Below are 16399 nucleotides of genomic sequence, written 5' to 3' on the forward strand. Positions count from 1 at the left end.
TCTACCATAAGTGAAAAAAATATACCCTCAGCTTCTAGGCATTGCTTTGGGCTGCCGTGGGAAACAAACAAACACGCACATAAATAAATAAATAAAAATATATTTTTATATAAATTTATTTATATAAATAAATACACACACACACATTTTAAAAACATGGATCCAATCCGAAACTGCAATCTCTTCCCAAGCCTTGCTTGGGCACTGCAGCAGCCTTTGCGCCATCACGCTGCTGGCCTCTGCGCACAGGCGGCGGTGCGGGCGCAATTTTGCGCGCGGAGCCGCGGGAGACAAGGCAATGTTACCTCTCCTCTTCCTCCGGTGCGCTTAAGCCAGGCTGGCGCCCCCCACCCGCGGCCAGGAGGCGGCGCCGGCGAGATGGCTTTGGCCAGCAGGCTCCCGTTTTAGCTTTGCTAGGCGGAGGGGGCGGGAAAGAAACCCTGCAAAGCGATTGCGTTCCCCGCTTCTCCTTTTTCTCCATCGCTTTCCTTTCTCCCCTCGACTTGCCGCCTCCGGGGGGTTATTGCAAGGATACCGGAGCAGGAGCAGCAGCGCATCCTCGCCTGGGAAGGGAGCGTGGGAAAGGACGCCCAAGGGCAAGGAGGGACCCGATCTCGGATGCGGAGCCCGGGGGTCTGTGCGTGGTCCCAGCCACCGGCTCGCCCCGGCTCTGCCTCGCCTTCTCGGGAGAGCGATCCTTTGGGGACCCAGGAGCCGGCGCCCCGCCCGGCTGGCTGCGATGGAGCTGCGCCTCACCCCGCCTTACCTGAAGGTAAGAGTCACCTTGAGGGCGCCGCACTCTTCCCCTCCACCCGCATCGCCCTCCTCTGGCCGGTATGGTTGCTTCCCGGGCCTGCGGAGAGTTCAGACGTGACGCCGTTCCTAACCCAGGGAGACGCTTGGAGGCGTGTGCCGGGTCTCCCTGGACGGGGCCGGTGGATGCCAGGACTCCAGGAGCCATCGAAAACGGGAAGAAGAGTGCAGGGATTAAATGATAATAATAATAATAATAATAATAATAATAATAATAATAATAATTTATACCCTGCCCATCTGGGTATCCCCAGCCACTCTGGGCGGCTTCCAACAAAACACTAAAATACAATAACCTATTAAACATTAAAAGCTTCCCTAAACAGGGCTGCCTTCAGATGTCTTCTAAAAGTCTGGTAGTTGTTTTTCTCTTTGACATCTGGTGGGAGGGCGTTCCACAGGGAGGGTGCCACTACCGAGAAGGCCCTCTGCCTGGTTCCCTGTAACTTGGCTTCTCGCAGCGAGGAAACCGCCAGAAGGCCCTCGGCACCGGACCTCAGTGTCCGGGCAGAACGATGGAGATGGAGATGCTCCTTCAGGTATACTGGACCAAGGCCGTTTAGGGCTTTAAAGGTCAGCACCAACACTTCTGAGTAAACACAGGATGCTGCCTTATTCTGAGCCAGGTCTACGGGTCCAGCCAGCTCAGTGCTGTCTGCACTGACTGGCAGCAGCAGCCGCTGTCCAGGGATCCAGGCAGGCAGCCTTTCCACCCCCAGCCTTAGCTGGAGGTGCTGCCAAGGAATTTGAACCCGGGATCTCCTGCATGCAAGGCAGATGCTCTTCCATCCAGCTGTGTGGCCTTTCCCCCTTTTGCTACCAGAACTAGAGAATCTGTGATTCCTGACTCCTAATTAGTTTGGGTCTGTGCAAATTGGGCTCCAGGTATTAATCTGTGTGCAGTTCACCCAGGGGTTTTTGCCTTGTGATGTTGATATCGGTTGAGAAGCCAGGCAAAAGGTCAGCCTATGGAGGAAGGACAATATACAAAATTTAATTAATAATAATAATAATAATAATATGTGTCAGTTGTTGCTTTTCTCACCCAGGTCCCCACCTGTTTAGGGTTTAAACCAGGGGAGGCAACCTAAGGCTCAGGGGCCGGATGCGGCCCAATCGCCTTCTAAATCCAGCCCACGGACGGTCCGGGAATCAGTGTGTTTTTACATGAGTAGAATGTGTCCTTTTATTTAAAATGCATCTCTGGGTTATTTGTGGGGCATAGGAATTTGTTCACCCCCCCCCAACATATAGTTCGGCCCCCCGCCCATGGTCTGAGGGACGGTGGACCGGCCCCCTGCTGAAAAAGGTTGCTGGTTTAAACCAACCTTCCTAAACCTATTTTAGAATCATAGAATAGAATCATAGAGTTGGAAGAGACCACAAGGGCCATCGAGTCCAACCCCCTGCCAAGCAGGAAACTTTTATTTCCAGCTGTTTTATTTCCAGGTTTCTTGGGGTTTGTGGGTGGTTTAAATGTGCCTTAAATGCATGGTGAGTACAGAGCCTTAGACTACAATTCCCATGAGGCCCCAGCAAACACCGCTGCTTTGAAGCGGCATGTATCACCAGCTTATGGCATTTCCACCCCATATATTAAAGTACTGTACATTCAGCACACGCTTAAAGCCCGTGACTTCCCACCAAAGAATCCCGGGGAGCTGTAGTTTGTTCTGGGTGCTGGGAATTAAAGTTCTGGAGGGGGGGACTACCATTCCCAGGATGCCTTGGGTGAAAGCCATGTGCTTTAAATGTATATTGAATATAATTTTGGTAGTTTCACAGCCCTCAGAAGTTTGGTGGGGGTGGCAGGCCAGGACGGGGCCTTCTCAGTGGCAGCCCCTAAATTGTGGAACTCCCCACAGAGGTGCATCTGACAGCTTCATTACATGGCTCTCAGAGAATGCTGAAGACACACCTCTTCACCCCAGCCTTTGACACCTGAAATATGTGTGTTTTCAAGGCCTACCCCAGGGGTCTGCAACCCGCAGCTCCGGAGCCGCATGTGGCTCTTTTACACCTTTGCTGCGGCTCCGGGGCGGATACTAGCGAGGGGAGGAGGCGCATTGTGCGCCCCGACACTCCCCACTGTGGCGGGCGCTGTACTGGCTGTGACGTCGCATGGGGGCGGGGCGTGCGTTAGTCACGCACCGTCCCGACGTCACCTTCCCGCCCGCCCACCACATTGTAAGGGGCATGTACGCTGGTCACTGTTTTGAAGGGGAGTGAAGAACACACACACACAAAAAGGTAACTTGTTAATTTAACGTTTATTTCTATGAGGAGGAGTAATTCTGAGGGGTCAAACAAAGAAATAATAAAAAGTGACAAAAAAGTTATTTTTATAATGATGAGTTTTGCGGCTCCCAGTTTTTTTTTCTTTGGAAGCGGGTCCAAGTGGCTCTTTTTGTCTTAAAGGTTGCAGACCCCTGGCCTACCCTATTCCCGTGACAGCAATCTGCATTTTTTTATTCTTTATTTTATTTTATTAACATTTAAAACACATACATTTACATTTACACAATACATATACACAACACACTACCTTATTTTCATAGCGTAAAACTCTATATAATACCTACCTATACTATACATATCAACATACCAACACACCTACCACATACCTACCCCACACGGACACCCACCAAGTGACTTGACTTCCAGCTGTTCTTGTTACGCTACTTTATTTTAGCTTAAATGCATTTCGTTATTTCTTTAATCTCTTCTTCTATCTTTACTCTCCTTTCGCTCTAATCATTTTCTGGATTCACTCAATATCCGTCAAAAGTTCTACTTTTTCCACATAGATTTTGATGTATTCCTTAAAGACAGCCCACTCCTTATTCACTTTTTGTACCATATCTCCTCTTTTTTATTCTTAATTTTAAATCGTCGTAACTCACCCTGGAGCTTCCTGCCAAACGGCGAGTAATAAATTTATGAATAGTACCGATCAAGAAAGCAATGAATGCGTGCTTTAAGCAGCTGTGACTTCCATCACCATTTTGAAAGCACTTTTGGACACATATTGAAAGCACATAGTTTCCCCTTCCAAGAATCATGGGAACTGTAGTTTGTTCTGGGTGCTGGGAATTGTAGTTCGGCAGGAACAACCGTTTCCAGGATCCTTGAGTGGGGTGGAAGCCATGTGTTTTAAAGGCACAGTGTGGCACAGTCTCTCTCTCTCTCTCTCTCTTTCTCTTTTGGATTGCTATGTTTCCATGGCGACTGGGTTTTTTGTTTAGGATGCTCTCCTGACTGCTCTTTCTTTCCGCTGCTGCTGCAGCCGGTCTGTATGATCTTTTTCCTCCCACAGGGACAAACCGCAGATGAGTCAGCCTGGGCGGGCCCACAAACCGCTTGGGCTGCCTGGCCTTGATCACTTTAAGGAGGCAGACACATGACCCATTGTTGTTGTTGCTGCCGCAGTCCCAGGATACGAGAGGGAGGAGCTTCGCTGCCAACCTCCCAGCCAGCCCATCACACTTTCCACTGCCTTCCTCCTCTCCGCCCGGCATCCTTACACAAGGCTAGCCGGCAGCAGAAGTGGCTCAGCGTCTCCTGAAGTGGGACAGCATCTCTCTCCGTAGGCGGCAGGCCAGCCCAAAGACTCCAGGGATCTCATCTGTTGTGTGTCGTCCTACAGAATGAGGCTTGCCGAGTGTCTAGAAGCCGCTGGATTCCTGTCCCACCGGAGCTGACAAGGTGCCGGACGTCGCAGGAGCTGGAGGTCGCAACCGAAGGTGATTCTACAACGTCCAGGCACATCCAGGGCGTTTCTCCTCTGTCTGTTCCAGATTCCTCCTGAGAAAGCCAGAGGGATCCTCGCTCGCTCCCGGCCGGGACTGGAAATTGGATACTGGTGAGTCACTGGGAGTGACTTTTGGAGAGGAGTCAGGAAGGGGGAAATAGCTGAGCAGGACATGGCAAACTTTGTGTGGGCACCAAAACCAGCTAGGAGACAGTGAGCTCAGGCAATATGATTATATTTATTTATTTATTTGCCAGCTTTCCCCCAGACTGGGACTGAAGGCAGCTTTCACAAATTAGAACAACACCGATAAAATACAAAAAGCTAAAAACGTGTAACAGGTAATTGTTAAAAAGGAATTGAATTCCATAACAGAATTAAAACAAATCTACAGTGGTACCTCAGGTTACATACGCTTCAGGTTACATACGCTTCAGGTTACAGACTCCGCTAACCCAGAAATAGTGCTTCAGGTTAAGAACTTTGCTTCAGGATGAGAACAGAAATTGTGCTCTGGTGGCGCGGCGGCAGCAGGAGGCCCCATTAGCTAAAGTGCTGCTTCAGGTTAAGAACAGTTTCAGGTTAAGTATGGACCTCTGGAACGAATTAAGTACTTAACCTGAGGTACCACTGTATTAAAATGCTGATAGTGAAAACAGCACCTTAAAAGTAGTAATTTCCCAAAGCCCTGTTGGAATGAAAGTCTTCACCTGCCATTGTAAGGACAGCAAGGAGGGAGCCAGTCTGGCCTCCCTGGGGAAGGAGCTCCAATGTCTGGGAGCAGCCACTAAGAAGGCTCTGTCCCATGTTCCCACCGAGCATTCCTGTGTGGGTGGAGGGACCGAGAGAAGGGCTTTGCTCAAAGATCTCAGAGCCTGGGCAAGTTCAGATGGGAGAATATGGTCCTTCAGATAACCTAAGCCGTATAAGACTGACACCAGGGTTAGTTGGATGATTGTTTCTGGATAACCTTTTGTCTCTAGGCTCACAGCTGTTTGCACAGGGACTCTGTCCCTTGTGCTGATGCCAGGCTGCCGCCCCCGATGTGCCCACCCTCTCCGGGGAGAAGAAATGAAGCAGAGATGAACGCTGGCAATGGGGCACGAACCCTCTCCCCCTGGAAGCTGGATCCGCTGCCGCGTGGGGGGCAAAGGCCCCCTGAACCGTCCCGGCACGCTCTGCCCCTGGTCTTCACGGTCTTCGTCTGGCTGGCCACGGGGACCACCATGTCCAGCCTCAACAAGTGGATCTTTGCCGTCCACAACTTCCGCTACCCGGTCTTGCTCTCCTCCCTGCACATGTTGACGGCCGTGGTGGTGGGCAACCCTTTGGCGAAGCTGCGGGCCGGCAGGGCCGGGCACCCCGCCCCGTGCCCTGGAGCCAAGGGCAGGGTTTTCCTGCTGAGCCTGACTTTCTGTGCCAGTGTGGCCTTTGGGAACCTGGGACTGAACTATGTCCAGCTGGACTTTGCCCAGATGGTTTACACCACGACGCCGTTCTTCACCCTGACCCTCTCCAAGGTGCTGCTGGGGAAACACCACCACCCCCTGCAGTACGTGGCCATGGGGCCCATCTGCTTGGGGGCTTCCTTGAGCATCGTGGGGGAGGTGCATTTTGACCAAGCCGGCTGCTGCTTCCTGTTTGCCGCCACTTTCCTCCGAGGGCTGAAGTCTATACAGCAAAGTAAGTGTCTTGCATGGCTGCGCGTGGGCCGCAGGGTGGCCTGTGTGGAACATTGGCCCTTCTTAAAGGTAAAGGGTAAAGGGACCCCTGACCATTAGGTCCAGTCGTGGCTGACTCGGGTTGCGGTGCTCATCTCGCTTTATTGGCTGAGGGAGCCGGCGTACAGCTTCTGGGTCATGTGGCCAGCATGACTAAGCCGCTTCTGGCGAACCAGAGCAGCGCACGGAAATGCCGTTTACCTTCCCGCCGGAGTGGTACCTATTTATCTACTTGCACTTTGACGTGCTGTCGAACTGCTAGGTTGGCAGGAGCAGGGAACGAGCAACGGGAGCTCACCCTGTGACGGGGATTCGAACCGCCAACCTTCTGATCGGCAAGCCCTAGGCTCTGTGGTTTAACCCACAGCGCCACCCGCATCCCATGGCCCTTCTTAAGGGTCCTTTTTAAAGTGAGTTTCTAGTCCGGGAGTCATTTTAGACTCACAGCTGTCCAGGGAGGTGTAGGTCATTTCTGTGTCCAGGGCAGCTGTCTACCAGCTCCATCTGGTACGCAGGCTAAGACCCTACCTGCCCGCAGACTGTCTCGTCAGAGTGGTGCATGCTCTAGTTATTTCCCGCTTAGACTACTGCAATGCACTCTACGTGGGGCTACCTTTGAAGGTGACCCAGAAACTACAGCTAATCCAGAATGCGGCAGCTAGACTGGTGACTGGGAGTGGCCGCCAAGACCATATAATACCGGTCCTGAAAGACCTACATTGGCTCCCAGTACGTTTCCAAGCACAATTCAAAGTGTTGCTGCTGACCTTTAAAGCCTTAAAAGGCCTTGGTCCAGTATACCTGAAGGAGCGTCTCCACCCCCACTGTTCTGCCCGGACACTGAGGTCCAGCGCCGAGGGCCTCCTGACAGTTCCCTCTCTGCGAGAAGTGAGGTTACAGGGAACCAGGCAGAGGGCCTTCTCGGTAGTGGCACCCACCCTGTGGAACACCCTCCCACCACATGTCAAGGAAATAAACAACTATCTTACTTTTAAGAGACATCTGAAGGCAGCCCTATTTAGGGAAGTTTTTAATGTTTGATGTTTTATCATGTTTTTAATATTCTGTTGGAGCCACCCAGAGTGGCAGGGGAAACCCAGCCAGATGGGTGGGGTATAAATAAATTATTATTATAGTCCTTATGGCTGCAGAGATGTGCTTGAAAGCATGTGGGTGAAGAATATGAGCACTCTGTTTTAGTTCTCCCTGGGAATAAATAATGGAGGAATTATGCCAATAGAGCAAATCTGCAAAACGTCTCTTGTTTTGCATTAAGCAGAGTCCAGCCCTCCCCAGAATTCTAATTGCATTGAAACCACAGCCAGATTCGAACCTGGAATCGTTCGTTTCGTTTGTGTGCTGAAACTTAAAACGCTGAGCAGGGCAGAAGGCATGTTTTGTTTTTGGGATACTAAATCTTTGCCGGGAGGTTTTCAGAAGGGAATACTTTATCCTTCGCTGGGCTGTTGTCTTGGAAATGGGATAGCTCATTCCAGTTTGTGTGTAACTTAAACATACAGCCTTCTGAACCTTCTAGTGGTAGAGCTAGGTCAGAGTCACGCCATCTATTCAAAGCACCACAAATGCCACTTTAAACCGTCAAAGCTTTCCCCCAAGAATTCTGGGGGTTGTAGTTTGTTAAGGACTCTGGGAGCTTGTTAGGAGATACCTATTCCCCTTCCAGAGCTGGAGCTCCCACAGTTTCCTGGGAAGAGGGATTGATTGTTAAAGCCCTTTGGGGAAGAGGGAAGGGTTTTTCCTAACAACTCTCAGCGCCCTTAACAAACTACAATTCCATGACTAAAGTGGGATCATAGTGCTTTAAATGGATGGTGTGAATGTGACCCTACACCAGTGAATCTCTATGCCAGTGATGACCAAACTTGGCCCTCCAGCTGTTTTGGGACTACAATTCCCATCATCCCTGACCACTGGTCCTATTAGCTAGGGATGATGGGAGTTGTAGTCCCCAAACAGCTGGAGGGTCAAGTTTGGCCATCACTGCTTTATGCATTTATCCAGCTGCTGCCGGGCAAGCATTTGGGACTACAATTCCCATTAGTCCCGGCCAGGGCTGATGGGAGCTGTCGGTCACAACAGCCATGCTGGCTAAGACTGATGGGAACTATAGTCCAAAACACTTGGAGGGCATCAGCTTGGGAAAGGCTACTCCCTAAAACATCATCTCTGGGCTGGACTGTTGTCTCCAGTGCAGGGTTGTGCAAATTTAACATGTACTTCCTCATTCTTGCTTGGTCATCTAGATGCTCAGAGAAATGTAAGTGGCTGTTTACTTTTGGAGAAGAGGCCACTGGGGGCTTTATGATGGATTTATTTTTATTTCAAAAACACATTTTTTTAAAAAACAACAACACCCACATATACAGTTTGGGAAAGGTCAGGACTCAAGGGCCTAGTTCTCAGTGAGGTGGTGAACCTGTGTTAGGGCTGTACTGATTCAAATTGCGGGTTTGGGACTCCCAAGATTGAATGTTCCTCTGTACAAAAGGATTCAATGCACATAAGGAGTGAGCTTTCTCCTTGACCTGCTGGTTTTCTATGTGTGGGGAGTTTCCTACCTGTGAGAGAGCATTTCAAGGCATGAGGTTTCCTCCCCCAAAATCAATAATTATTATTATTATTATTATTATTATTATTATTATTATTATTATTTTATTACTTATACTCCTCCCATCTGGTTGGATTCCCCTAGCCACTCTGGGCAGCCTACAACATATCGAAAAACAGTTGTATGAAGCTGGGACTGATGGGTTGCTTGGCCGTTCTGGCTGGGGCTGATGGGAGTTGTAGTCCAAAACAACGGCAGGATGCCACGTTGGAGAAGTCCATGCCGTGTCGAGGAGCGGCCATGCCTCGGGGAAGTTCTCTCATGCCTCCTGTGTGCTTTTCTTTCCCTCCTCAGCCCCTCTTTGAATTTGGTGTTTGTGAATTTGGTGTCCAGATCTGAGGGCCTTCTGGCGGTTCCCTCCTTGCGAGAAGTGAGGTTGCAGGGAACCAGGCAGAGGGCCTTCTCGGTAGTGGCACCCGCCCTGTGGAATGCCCTCCCATCAGATGTCAAGGAAATAAACAACTATCTGACATTTAGAAGACACCTGAAAGCAGCCCTGTATTGGGAAGTTTTAAATGTTTGATATGATTTATTATTATTATTATTATTAAAGGTAAAGGGACCCCTGACCATTAGGTCCAGTCACGGACGAATCTGGGGTTGCAGCGCTCATCTCGCTTTATTGGCCGAGGGAGCCGGCGTACAGCTTCCGGGTCATGTGGCCAGCATGACTAAGCCGCTTCTGGCAAACCAGAGCAGCACACAGAACCACCGTTTACCTTCCCGCCAGTGCAGTACCTATTTATCTACTTGCACTGGCATGCTTTCGAACTGCTAGGTTGGCAGGAGCAGGGACCGAGCAACGGGAGCTCACCCCGTCACAGGGATTCGAACCGCCGACCTTCTGATCGGCAAGTCCTAGGCTCTGTGGTTTAACCCACAGCACCACCCGCGTCCATTATTATTATTATTATTATTATTATTATTATTATTATATTTTATATCTCTCACCCCAGGTACCTTCCTGCAGGAGGAGCGCCTGGACTCGCTGACCTTGCTCTGCCTCACTTCCCTGCCCAGCTTCTACATCCTCTTTGCGGCCGCCCTGGTCCTGGAGGTGGGGCCCGCCTGGGACGGCACCCTGGCCTACGGAGGGGGCCTCTGGGCCTGTGTCCTGCTCAGCTGCCTGGGCTCGGTGCTGTACAACTTGGCCAGCTTCTACGTCATCTCGCTGACGTCGGCCCTCACCATCCACGTCCTGGGGAACTTCAACGTGGTGGGCAACCTCCTGCTCTCCCACTTCCTCTTTGGCAGCCGCCTGACGCTGCTCAGCTACGCGGGCATCGCCCTCACCCTCTCCGGGGTCTTCATGTACCATCACTGTGACTGCATCGCCTCCTGCTGGCGCTCCAGGGGTGGGCGGGGCAAAGAGGAGTAAGCAGAGAGAGGGAGGACGTGATTGGAGCTGTGACTGCCAATCGCGGGAGCCATAGGGCCAATGGGGTAGGGGCCTGCCCCGCCAACCTCAGCCTGCTCTTGTCCAGCCCCCATCTGGTCCAGGAGGGTTGGCACTGGCTGCCCGCTTCCTGCTCCCCCGTCTCAGTGTCGCTCAGCCGGGAGGAGGACAGGGACAAAACTAGAATGAGTTGACTCAGCCTGCTCTCTGGCGCCACCTACTGTTGGGCTCCCTGCTTTCTGCCCTACCGGTGGGCACCGGCCGCCACAAGGAGTTAGGGTGACTCTGAATACCCGTTGTTGGGAATTGCAGGTGGGCAGAGTGTCGGTTTGCTCAGGTCCCGCTTGCAAGCTTCCAATTGGGGCATCTGGTTGGCCACTGTGAGAACATGATGCTGGACTAGATGGGCTTGATTCAGCAGAGTTGCTCTTATGTTCTTACACCACCACTGCAGGCGGTGGCACTGCCGGCCATCTTCCTCCCCTCGGTGTTGCCCTTGCGGAACTGCAGAAAGGAGGACGGGGACAAAAGCTGCAATTAGTTGGCTCTGCCTGTCGTTGGCTGTGGCGCCACCTACTGTTGGGCCTCCCTGCTTTCTGTCCTGCCAATCCCAATGGGTGCCAGCCACTACTGCCGCTGTGGAAAGGTGTGCCTCTCCTCTCTGATGGATCATAGCATGCCTCTGGTACGTTGCGGGGGGACAGTGGGTGCTCATGATCAGCAGATGCCAGAATTGTGGGAAGGCTTATCCTCCTCCAAATAACTCAGCCCCACCTGACCCCTGAGCCATTTTACGCACTGGGCAAGAGCTACAGCAGATGGTTTTTAGAGGAAGCCAGGAGATGCCACCTCTGCCCACCGAAGGATTTGACGGCACGGGGTGCAGGGATTAGATGCTGCGTATCTGAATTCTCACCTACATAGAATCTTTTAAAAAAAATATATTTTAGAAATCCCTGCCCCTAGAAAGCCAGCACTTTGGAAGAGAGAGGGTTCTCTTCTCATTTTCTCCCTGATGTGCTAGATTTCTACATGCAGGTAGTCTCCCCAGCTCCTCTGAGGCAGATAATTCAAACATGCAGACTCTGGGGAAGAGAGAAGGGAAGAGCGGACCTGCCTCAGCAGACCTCCCTGGCACCAGCCGCTACTTCTCATAGGGCTAAAAATTGGGGGGAAACCAAGTGTTTCCTTCTTTTTAAAAAATGTTGAGACTTGAATGTGTGCTGGACTGCACCTCTGATCTCCGCAAGCCGCTTTGCAGCCATGCCAATTCTCGTGCCAGTTCCTCTCCAACCCCTCCGAGGGCACTGTGGGATTGATGCCCGCAGAGGGAGGTGGCACAGAGTTCCTCCTTTCCTTGGGTAGGGCTCCCCACTAGGTACTAAAGTACTGAATGAGGAGCTCCCATATAGGAGGAACATGGAGATGAAAAGTGGTGTGTTCAGGACATGCGTGTGTGTGTGTGTGTGTGTGTGTGTGTGTGTCTATTTCCGTTCTCTACTGCCACCTGGTGGGGTGGCGTATAGTGCAATTTTTATGGATGGATGTTTTATTTCTGTGCTGCCTGCTAGTGAGTTAAGGGTGTGTGTGTTTGAGAGAGAGCGAGAGCGCATGCACATTTGCTTATGAGTAGACACCCATTAATATTTCCTTATCCTCACTGGGCTACAACAAGGATGAGGAGATCTGCAGCCCTCCAGTTTCCGTTGGACTACAGCTCCCATCAGCCCCAACCATCCTTGTCAATGGTTAGGGATGATGGGAATTGTAGTCCCAGCATGTAGAGGACTATAGCGGTCCCCCCATTCCTGGACTAGGTAACTCCTTAGGGTGCTCATTTGCTTTCGGTGGATGAAGAAAATCTTTACTTGTGGCTTGTGTGAATATATTCGAAGGGCATTTTCCACCTGCCCACCAGATTCACTGAAATCCTCTGATGAATGGGCACCCATTAAGCCCACTGGTAGTGGGTGAAAATGGTCAGTATTACGCTCCATGGGGTAAAATGCTTTTGGACACGTTTGTTTTTGTTTACTTGTTGTTTCAGGGTGGGGATGCACCCCGTTTTTGAAGGAGTCAAGATCAATCTGTGCATGCAGATCAAATCACATGGCGCAGAATTCTCTTGGACCAATTTCTGCTTGCACGTGGAAGTCTAGTATGTGAGGGGGTGAGAGTTCTAGCCCACCCGAACTCCCTGGGAGGCTAGCTTTCTACACGCAGGGAAGTGTTCACTCTTCATTCTTTGGTGTCTGTTCCTGCGGTTCGACGTGGAACTCATGTGTCATGTGGTTCACCAGCAAGTGTTGGTTGGCTTTCAGGCACTCCTATAGAAGTGGATTGTCGTTTCCCCCTTACGACACTGGCTGTCCTGCTTTGTGTTTTACATTCTCTCCAAGCGGAGGCTAATGTGCATATCTGTAATGTCTGCAAGATGCGCCAATGTCGGCTTGCTGTCATTTATAGCAAAGGGGGGTTCGATAATCTGTGTGTGTGTGTGTGTGTGTTGGTCAGGCTTCTCTGACCTGGCGCTCTCCAGATGTTTTGTTCTTCCATTTCTACCAGACCCTACCAGCATATCTGTTCTGAACTACAACTACAGCCATTCTGGCTGGGGGCTGCTGGGAGCTGTAGTCAAAACATTTAAGAGGATGTTTTGGAGGAAGGCTGGTTTCCAGATATCACGGGCAGAGCCAACACATTTGTGCCTGGTGAAAAGGCTGTGGATACAGGCATTTCGCTACTCAAGTGTAAAGGGAAACATAAAGGCTGAACTGACCCCCACATAGCCTGCCAGAATCAATTTGGTGCAGCAGAAAGAACTGTTAGCAGATTAATAAGATTGCCACTAGAAGGCTAGCCGTGAGCACTCAGCAGTGCTGGGTGGGTGTGTGGCCAAATGTTTTTGCCAGTGTGTAAATTATTCAACTTTTTTTTTATTTACAATATGTGTGTGTCTTTTTTTTGGGGGGGGAAGGGTCGAATTAGGTTCAGCCCTAGCCACTTTTGTGCCTGAGATAAAAATTTGCAAGGCACCACCTTTGTCCACTGACATGAGGAAAAGTCAATATGACGATTCCTCTGGATATGTTCATATAGGGCTGAGTAAAAGTGTTTGAAAGTGCTGGTGGATCAGGTCTGTCTGTCCTACTAGTACCCAAAATATATCGGCTGGAACAGCCACTCCTAGTGTCTGTCCTCTGTCCACTGTCGGAGGCAGTATGCAGGGGAAGGTAGAAAAAAACCACCACTGTTGAGGAATTCAGTATTGAGAGTTCTTGGGCTTCTGGTCTTTTCTGGCCTCCTGTTTATGGATTGATAGAAGGGCAAAGGTCTCCTCACAATACCATTTGTTTCATAAAACCAGATTTCTATGGTGTGAGGTCGGCCCTGTGTCATTGTTAACTGCTGCCTGAGTTGTCCATAAAGCACAAGGTATTTTGTGACAACCGGAGTGGTGTAGTTGTGAAAAGTGTCTAATTGGGACCCCAGGAAATTTGAGTTCCTGTTCTCACTCAGCCATGAAGCCCACTGGGTGACTTCAGGCCAGTCACACTTTGGACATAACTATCCTGGCTTCATACCCCATGGTTTGGGAAACTGGGAAACAGGGAAACTGTAGTTTGGTTCACCAGTATTAACTTAGGAAGCTGCCTCACACAGAATCAGAGACTGCCGGTCCACCTAGCTCAGAATTGCCTACGCGGGCTATCGGCGACTCTCCAGAGTTTCAGATCTGAGACATCACCATCAGCCCTACCTGGAAATGCCAGGGATTGAACCCATGGCCTTCTGCTTGCAAGGCAGATGTTCTGCCACTGAGCTACGGCCCTTTCCTTGAAGCCACCAGGGGAGGGGAATGAGTTTGTAGGCTCGGTTTCACAAACCATGGTTTCCAAAGCCAGGATTGTTACATCCTGACTGACCGTGTCTGTCAGCTTAGCCTACCTCACAGGGTTTTGTGGTGAGCATATAAAGGGTAGGCAGAGGACCTCATATGCCAAGCTGAGGTCCTCAGAGGGAGAGTGTTAACAAAATCACCACCGTAGTGGAGGCATCGCCATTTTTGCACACACAGCTCTGGGGAATTGTATCTGTCCGGTTTCTTGTCTGGTGATGTCCGTCGCCGCTCTCGTCCCCGACCCTTCCTTCCAGCAGTGAGCAATCCTTGCCGTATCACACCCGGCCTGAACCGTCCCAGCTAGGGACACATGTCAAGTTCTCCTTTCGTGAAGTGTCCGGGTCATGCCATCTGATCAACGAGATAACGGGCGACTGAGGGAACCTCTGGCGCAACCAGAGCACAAAGAAGGCCAAGCCGGCCTCTCCGGTTTCATTTGCCCTTCAAATAAAGCTCTATTTTTGTCTTACTTGAGCGGTTGTGCTTGTGTCCTTGAATGACCTGAGGAAGGGAGGGAAACAGAGATGTGGGCGAGAGGGAGAGCCGGAGCCCACTCCTCCACCTCCAGCAGCTGTTTTGAGAAAAGAAATAGCTCTACATCAGGAAAGAGGATAATTCCCCAAGGTCTTTGCCCTTCCGTTGCCAGAGAAGGCGGGTGATGCAGGAAAATGCCTGTTCCTGCCCATCACGGATGGTTGCCATGGCAGCCGGTCACATGAAAGGCTTGCTTTTGCCAGCAGCAAACTCAAGGGGAGGTTTTTCATCCTACACCGGGGGGGGGGGGTGAAGCACCTTTTTCGGCCCGATGGCCATCTTCTCTTCCGGGCAGCGGTGCCAGGGGTAGGTGGGACTGGAGGCAAAGATGGGAGGAGAAACAAATACGAGTTTTGACTTATATATACTAGGCAGGTTCCTACTTGCACTCAAAACACAGCTCCATCTGCTGTTCAGGCAAGCAGGAGGCATTATCAGAGTTCAAGGGCACATTCCAGCCTGGCAAAAACACTCAAGGCCAGATAGGAAGCAAAGCTGGTGAAGGACAGGGCCTGGGGACAGGGAGTGTAGCCTGGAGAGCATTCCAAAAGCCAGATAGGCCTGGAGGGTCACACTGACTCCCCGCCAGGCCTGAGGTTCCTCACCCCCCAATGTATGGAATAAATGGAGGCAGCAGATCAAGACAAATCTTAGGTCAGGAGTCAGCAGACTTTTTGAGCAGGGGGCTGGTCCACTGTCCCTCAGACTTTGTGGGGGGCCGGACTATATTTTTTGGGGGGAAATGAACGAATTCCTATGCCCCACAAATAACCCAGAGATGCATTTTAAATAAAAGCACACATTCTACTCATGTAAAAACACGCTGGTTCCTGGACCGTCTGCGGGCCAGATTTAGAAGGCGATTGGGTCAAATCCGGCCCCCTGGCCTTAGTTTGCCTACCAATGTCTTAGGGCTTAGGCCATCTGTTCCTCCTCCTCAGATTTCCCTCAGCTGATCTGGCTAGTTTTCTTACTGAGCTCCTGAGGCAATAAGGAGCTGTCCACTGGCTATATACTGTATTTTTTGTTCTATAAGACTCACTTTTCCCCTCCTAAAAAGTAAGGGGAAATGTGTGTGCGTCTTACGGAGCGAATGCAGGCTGCCCAGCTATCCCAGAAGCCAGGAACAGCAAGAGGGATCGCTACTTTCACTGCGCAGCGATCCCTCTTATTGTTCTGGCTTCTGAGATTCAGAATATTTTTTTTCTTGTTTTCCTCCTCCAAAAACTAGGTGCGTCTTATGGTCTGGTGCGAAAAATACGGCATTTGAGCTGATGTAGGGGAGACCTGGAGCTCTATTGCTTTATCCCAGTTTAAAACAGATCTTTAATTGACCCTGGTTTCCACCCTTCAGTAAGGGGCCCAGGAAGGCAACAAAAGGGGAAATAATATTGCTTGGGACTTATTCTCCCTTGCTTATTGCCCTTCCCCCCCTCTCCCAATTTGGATTAACAAGATTAACGTCTTGGCATGATCTCGCCCTCCCGGGAGCCTCACTGCATGGGGAACATTCTGTTCCTGGTTTGTCACCTTCTTTCTCCAGCAGGGCTCCTGTGCCTTTCAACGCTGGAACCCTAGCAGAAATGCAGGATCCTTATGGCAGGGAATGTCACACGGGACGGACATCCATCCTGCATGTGGCAGTGGAGTGCAT

At 50.8% G+C, this 16399-nt stretch overlaps 1 protein-coding gene across 1 annotated transcript; it reads left to right on the plus strand.

Annotated features, from left to right (window-relative positions):
* The first annotated feature begins 229 nt into the window (after window positions 1-229).
* SLC35E4 (solute carrier family 35 member E4) lies at window positions 230-14680 on the plus strand. Its single transcript, XM_080986444.1, has 4 exons — window positions 230-772; window positions 4460-4675; window positions 5548-6247; window positions 9871-14680. The coding sequence occupies exons 3-4, from the start codon at window positions 5608-5610 to the stop codon at window positions 10290-10292; spliced, it is 1062 nt and encodes a 353-aa protein (XP_080842570.1). The 5' UTR covers window positions 230-772; window positions 4460-4675; window positions 5548-5607; the 3' UTR covers window positions 10293-14680.
* The last annotated feature ends 1719 nt before the right edge of the window (window positions 14681-16399 follow it).

Source organism: Podarcis pityusensis (assembly GCF_964106645.2).
Source record: "Podarcis pityusensis genome assembly, chromosome: 16".
Lineage (NCBI taxonomy): Eukaryota > Metazoa > Chordata > Lepidosauria > Squamata > Lacertidae > Podarcis > Podarcis pityusensis.

Coding starts and splice junctions, on each gene's coding strand:
- SLC35E4 (XM_080986444.1), top strand. CDS start 5,608: ATGTGCCCACCCTCTCCGGGGAGAAGAAATGAAGCAGAGATGAACGCT. Junction 6,248..9,870: donor GCTGAAGTCTATACAGCAAA/GTAAGTGTCTTG, acceptor CTCTCACCCCAG/GTACCTTCCTGCAGGAGGAG.